At 42.3% G+C, this 6,224-nt stretch overlaps 1 protein-coding gene across 3 annotated transcripts; it reads left to right on the top strand.

Annotated features, from left to right (window-relative positions):
- Positions 1-278: 278 nt before the first annotated feature.
- LOC127008207 (phosphatidylinositol N-acetylglucosaminyltransferase subunit Q-like) lies at positions 279-5,818 on the top strand. Of its 3 annotated transcripts, none has more exons than XM_050879919.1 (8): positions 279-490; positions 1,513-1,607; positions 2,331-2,498; positions 2,911-3,046; positions 3,249-3,393; positions 3,622-3,823; positions 4,286-4,400; positions 4,697-5,818. In XM_050879919.1, the coding sequence occupies exons 2-8, from the start codon at positions 1,575-1,577 to the stop codon at positions 4,906-4,908; spliced, it is 1,011 nt and encodes a 336-aa protein (XP_050735876.1). In that variant the 5' UTR covers positions 279-490; positions 1,513-1,574; the 3' UTR covers positions 4,909-5,818. The 3 variants fall into 3 exon arrangements, with proteins under 3 accessions (XP_050735876.1, XP_050735875.1, XP_050735874.1); XM_050879918.1 differs by having other exon boundaries at positions 1,811-2,498; XM_050879917.1 differs by having other exon boundaries at positions 1,807-2,498.
- Positions 5,819-6,224: the final 406 nt, after the last annotated feature.

Genomic DNA, 6,224 nt, shown 5'->3' with positions numbered 1-6,224 from the left:
TACTACTACTACTACTACTACTTCTACTACTACTACTACTACTACTACGTACTATACTACTAATAATACTACTTCCATGTTTAGGGAATAAGCCTTCTCCTCCTTTTCCTCCTCCTCCTCCTCCTTCTTCTCTTACTACTACTACAACGTTCTACTACCACTACTACTACTACTACTACTACTACTACTACTACTACTACTACTACTACTACTACTACAACTACTACACTATTATTGCTACTACCCTAACCGTTGCTATCAGTGACCTATCACCACCCGTCATCATCATCATCATTAGTATAAACAAGCGGTTCTCTGCTGTCTTGTCCCTCCCTTCTGAATACAAGTCAACGCCACGTATCACTTAGCAGGACATTGCCAGGATGATGTGGGTCTTCTAGATGGCCAGGCCTTCAACAGCAACATCATAAACACTGAAGCTATGTTATATTGCTTACGGACTTACTTCAGGACACCTCTCAGCACACAAGTGAGGTCTTATTGTCATAAATAAGTCGTATACATACTATTTGATAAGCCTCTAAAACCTGAATTGTATACCATGGTGGAGTCTAAGCCCACAGCCAATAAGGTCAATGCTCAAAGGACACTGAAGAAAAAGAGGAAAGGGGAGGAGAGAAAAAGAGGAAAGGGGAGGAGAAAAAAAGAGGAAAGGGGGGGAAAGAAAAAAAGGGTCTGACAGGAGGGCGCGGTGAAGGTAAGTTGAGGGTAGAGTTGTGCGTGGCCCCGGTGCTCCTCTGCCCCACTGGCCCTTGAGTCCATGGTGGGTGAGAAACCTTCATCCTGGGACATGGCAAGTGTGACATCCAGGTTACCACGCCTTCGGGTATTCCCATGTATACAATTACAGACTTAAGTAGATTTGATTTGGCTAAATATGAGTGTTCAAAAAAATATGGAATATGTTTCGCGCTGCACTATTGGTTGTTGTCACTGGTGGTTGGTGGGGGTATTTCTGAAATTTTACTGAATAAACAGCTGGGGGACCAGTGTTCAAAGAGTCCTGGGCCTGAGAAGTTGTAGCTATGTGTGCTAACTACTACACAAATGAGAAATCTTTAAATTTACATGTTTAACCAGAATTATACCCAACTACCTCCTTCATACTAAAGGGCACAGTCTCATCACTCTTCACAGCCTCCCAATGCATATGCCATGCCCAAAATGGTCAAACAAATGCAAATATAGGCAACACTGTGGTCAGAGCATGAACACAAGCTGTAATAATAAAAAAAATCTTTGAAATTACTCTGACAATGTTATTCTTTTCTGTCGAGAAATTAGGCTATAAATACTTGGAATAATGGGATATAAAGTTTGGATACAGTCAGAACTACCAATTGTTTAAAACTACAATAGAACTGGAAGGCTGGCACAGTATGGCCACAGGTGATGGAGAAGAATCACACTGTAAGACACTTAATTTTCAGGCTATTTCCTGACAAGATTTAGTATGAGAGCAGAGCATAATAAACCCGTTACATTCCTCAGAGCAGTGATGGACTCCAGCTGTGTGTCCCTCCTAGTCCCCCGGCAGCTGCTTGACCACCCTGATGCTTTCCTGCAGGGAACCTTTGCCTCTTCATGTAAGTGCAGTTTTATTTTGGCTCATTAAGTTGACATTTTTGTGATTAGTGTTTGCTGTCTTTTGGATAAACTCTAGTAGATTTTTTGGTTGATAAGGACCTGTAGTTTGTGTTTGAAAAAAAAAAAAAAGGGATATATATACACACAGGGCACATTATCAGTTATAAAAAAATGTAAAAATTAATTGATTGATTCCAGCAAGTGCCGAGGACAACAGAACAGCATATGTCATCGTTGTTACACGAGCAGACTCTTCTCATAAAGCAAGTGTTGGTTGTATCTGTAATGAAGCAAACAAGAGTCCCAGTCCAGGCTCCAGCACTGTGTGGGTCACCCTGAGGACACACAGCCACATATCCCTCATTTCCCTCATGATTCTTGGCCGGCAAGTTCCCCTAAATGAAGTAAATCTAGTGTTCTTTGACCTGAATGAAATTTGCCAATCAGAATTGATCAGTAAGAAGTTCCCATATGTGAAGGAAAATGACCATGCCAATGATGTGGTACCGTACTTCATCCACTGTGTGCAGCGTGATGCAAGGAATCGACAACCACAGAGGAGGAAGGAACCACTCATGCTCCTACTCCTGTTAGTGCTGAGGCTCTTTTTAGCACTATCATGGATGCCTAAGGTCATCCTTGAGGCCCTGAACTCCTGTCTCATCACTCGTCTTGATTACTCCAGTAGTTTCTTGCAACAGTTCCTCCTCCGCATCACTCAGATAAAGAAGATACAGGAGGAGGCCAGGTCTGGTAAGAGGAGTCTGTTGTTTGGGCGACTGCTTACCATGATTGCTGTGGATGTCCTTGTGGGGGTCGGCGTGGCTTGCATCATCAGCTGCTATGCCTCTGTAGGGGACATTTACTCCTCCTTCTGCAGCTGGACCAAGGTAAAGTAAACCAAGTGAGACCTGGGTATGAATTTGGTATTAGGGTCATAAAAATCTTGTAATGGAAATTAGATTTGTTGTGAACATGCCAAGGCTGTTTGCCATAATTTTCTGGGCCATGGTATGTAAATGGAGACCAAACTGTTTACCAAATTATAATAAATATTTTAAGATTTTTTCTTGGGAACCTTTTATAGATATTTTTACTTCTACATTCAAATCGTGTTGAGGTTCAAATACACAAGTGATTACTGTATTGCTCTGAGACTTGAGACATTTTTATTACAAGAAACTGTTTGTGATGATGGAAATATTCTTATTTCGATTACTATCTACACCCCTTTGTCAAACTGCTTTCCTGTCAGCACTTCACAATTCTCACTGTACCTCTAAGTCCATTCCATCCCCACAGGTGCTGGCTGCCACTGTTCTCCGCCTGCTGGACTGGCTGAGTGGTGCTCCGGCCGGCCTAAAGCTCAACCAGCCCCTCACACGGGCACTCTCAGCCTTCTTTTCATATCACGTCCACCTCTGGATACTCTATCTTGGTGAGGCACTGCAACACTCCATTAGATCATAACTCTAGTATAATGCTGAAGAGGTGTACCAAAAGGAATGAATATACCAGCATAACCCCAGCAAAACCATGAAACCCACTCTGCATTGACTTATAAGTAGCTCTTTAAGATTACATTGAAATTCGTCTCCCTTCCCCTTTCATAATCTCCTCTCCTGACCTTTGCCTAACAGATCTGGCAGACCCCATGCTGCGTGGCGTGGCCTGGGTGCTGGTGTGGGTTGGGATGTGTGGGGCCTCCATTCAGGTGGCCATCCTCTCTGACCTGCTGGACCTGGCTACCCTTCACCTCCATTGCTTCTACATCTATGGGGCCAGGTACAGTTGTAGGTCATCATGCATACCCATCCACACATATACACACACACACATCCACGGCTGCATAATCGAAATGAACCATTGATTCTTCTTCTTCTTATTTTTATTCATATTTATATTCTTATTCATATTTCACACACACGCACAGAAGACACACACACATCGACAGTCATGAAGTTGCTTTCTAGGGCCCTCACCCCTAAACATGTATACCTGTCCTCCTCACAGGCTCTACAATCTTCAGACTTCTCTTCTGGGGTCGCAGTGGCGGGCATTCCGGGGCCACAAATGGAACCCCTTAAAGCAGCGTGTAGACACCTATGATGTGGGTGGCCCCGTCTCCCTCCGGCGGGTGCTGACGGCTGTTGTGTTCACCCTGGTGGTCTTCCTGCTGCCCACCACCACTATATACTACCTGGTGTTCATCCTGGTGAGGCATGCTTCATTGTTTCCTACGTAAGCAGTTTTATTTGCTCCCTGAAATATACAAGCTGGAGTAGTTCTACATTGACTAACATGTTATTTCACCAGATTTCTTTAATAAAATTTTTTCACCATCTGTCATTTTTTCCTTGCTCTATTGATTCATTGATTTATTGTTTCATTCTATAGCATCCTAAATATTACAAGTTGTATTGAAAAAATGTCATTAAAAGAAGATCCTGGCAGCCTACCTATTTGTTTCCATCACCCTCAGTACCACAATTGCTCTTGATTACAGCTCTGTTAATTTTTCTTATATCTATGCTATCCTACTAGCATAACACCTGTCATCTCCTCCTCTCTTACTTTTTTTCACTCTACGTACTGTACTCATTACTGTTACATTTTATCCTTTTTCTTCTTTTTCACTCCATTCCACTTGTTAATCTGATGCCTCTGCGCCCTACAGCTGAGGATTGGCCTGAAGCTGGTACGTGGCCTTCTTTCGCTTATTGTGTGGGTGCTGAACATCAACCCGCTGTACCTCATTCTCCTCAACTTTGCCGCCTCTAACAGGGTTAAAGGTAGGCGCAGGAGTCTTGTGAATAAAGGTGGATAAATAAGATTCTGGGAAGGAGGGAGAGAAGGAAGAAGGGCTAAGGAGACAGAGGGAGGTTGGATTATTACAGGCTGAGGATAATTTAGGTATAGTTTTTGAGTTGGACAACCAAGTGAGGAACTGTTCAAGATATAGTGAGATGTTCATAGCATTCATGAATCTAGAGAATTATGACCTGAGTTAGCAGAGAATGCTTGTGAAAAGTGCATAGTGTGCATATATGATTTAATGTGACAGTTATTTTTGTCTCTTATTGTTCAGGAGACATCTACTTCTCAACAGTGGTGGATGGGCAGGAAGAGGAAACTGCCAAGGGGGCCCCTGATTCGCCCCTCCTCCTCAGCCTAAACACTTGGCCCTCTTCGCTCAGCAGCATCCTGATGGACAGCACCCCAGACACCTTTCCCCCCCGGCCAGCGCCTAACTGGAGCTTCATTATGTCCAGCATCATGTTTGGCGAGCAGCTCTTGTGACACCTGACTGCTGAAGACATTCTGGTACTGCAGCATAGGTTTTTTTTTTCACAAAGTAGTGTTGATGGGGTTTTATTCAGAATTTGATGCCATTTACATGTAGTATAGATTCATTACAGATAATTATTATTTGGTGCTCAATGCCGGCTGCTTTACAACAGCTGGGCACTTACAAGTATTTTTACAAGGTTGTAGATAAATATTAATCTAGGTTGAATACATGTAGATATTATTCTTGAGTAAATGGAGAGACTACAAATATATCAAAAGTAGAGTAGAGTGCATGAACCTGACCTACCTCATGAGCCAGGTATGAGTTGATGTCCATAGATTTACAGGGTATGCTATTACTGTTGGTGGTTGAGATATTTTGATTTATGATCACAACTTCAGGAACGTAACCCAATTGTAAATTGAGCGAGATCTGTGTTAATTAAAGAAGAATCCATACACCTGGCAGAGAGTGTATTGGAGGATTGCAACTGTACAGCTCCCAACACAAGTCACTGCTGGTTAGAATTTGCCTTGAGACACTGTAAAAGATATAGTGCAACATTGATATCTAGAACCAAAGTCTACCAAACTTTCTTTCCTCCTATTTTTCTTTGCTTCCTTTTTTCCTTCTTTAACTTCCTTGTTCACTCATTCACTCACTCACTCTTTAATGAAACCCTTAATTTATTCATTTATTCATGTAATCATTCATCCATTCTTTCATTCAAATGTTCATCAATTCACTCATTACATATGTTAAGCTATTTACGATAAGTATTTCTTACTTATTTCCGACATGAAATGATGATTAGGAATACATGTTGTGCTTTCTGCGTATCACAAAAAGTGAGCAAATGGGAATTAGGGGTGGAACCATGTATCAGAACACATCTGGCAATAAAACCAAGACTATCTATTTGCTTGTCCACCAAACATCCCCCTCCCCACCAGCCCACCCACCAAGCCTACCCTTATCCACCAGCCCAACCCCCAAGCCTCCCCCTATCCACCAGCCCCCCATCAAGCCTCCCCCTATCCACCAGACCAGTCCACCCACCAAGCCTCCCCCATCCACCCATCCTTCCACCAAATGTCACCTTAATAATTGTTTCTAAGTCGTATGAGTAAGATTTCTCATTAGCACGGTGGTAGAGAAGTAACAAAGATATGAAAAGGAGGTCAAAGTTCTAAGAAAGATATAAAAAACAAAAGTAAAGGGGGAGATATAATTTATGGAGGAAATGAGATATTAAGCTTTATGTTCCTGTTATGAAGGCTAACATTATGACAATGGGTGTAAAAATGATGTAGTTGCTTCAACT

The sequence above is a fragment of the Eriocheir sinensis genome, chromosome 37, assembly GCF_024679095.1.
Source record: "Eriocheir sinensis breed Jianghai 21 chromosome 37, ASM2467909v1, whole genome shotgun sequence".
NCBI lineage: Eukaryota > Metazoa > Arthropoda > Malacostraca > Decapoda > Varunidae > Eriocheir > Eriocheir sinensis.
The sequence above is the reverse complement of the archived record's forward strand: the minus strand, read 5'-3'. Positions and strand labels throughout refer to the sequence as shown.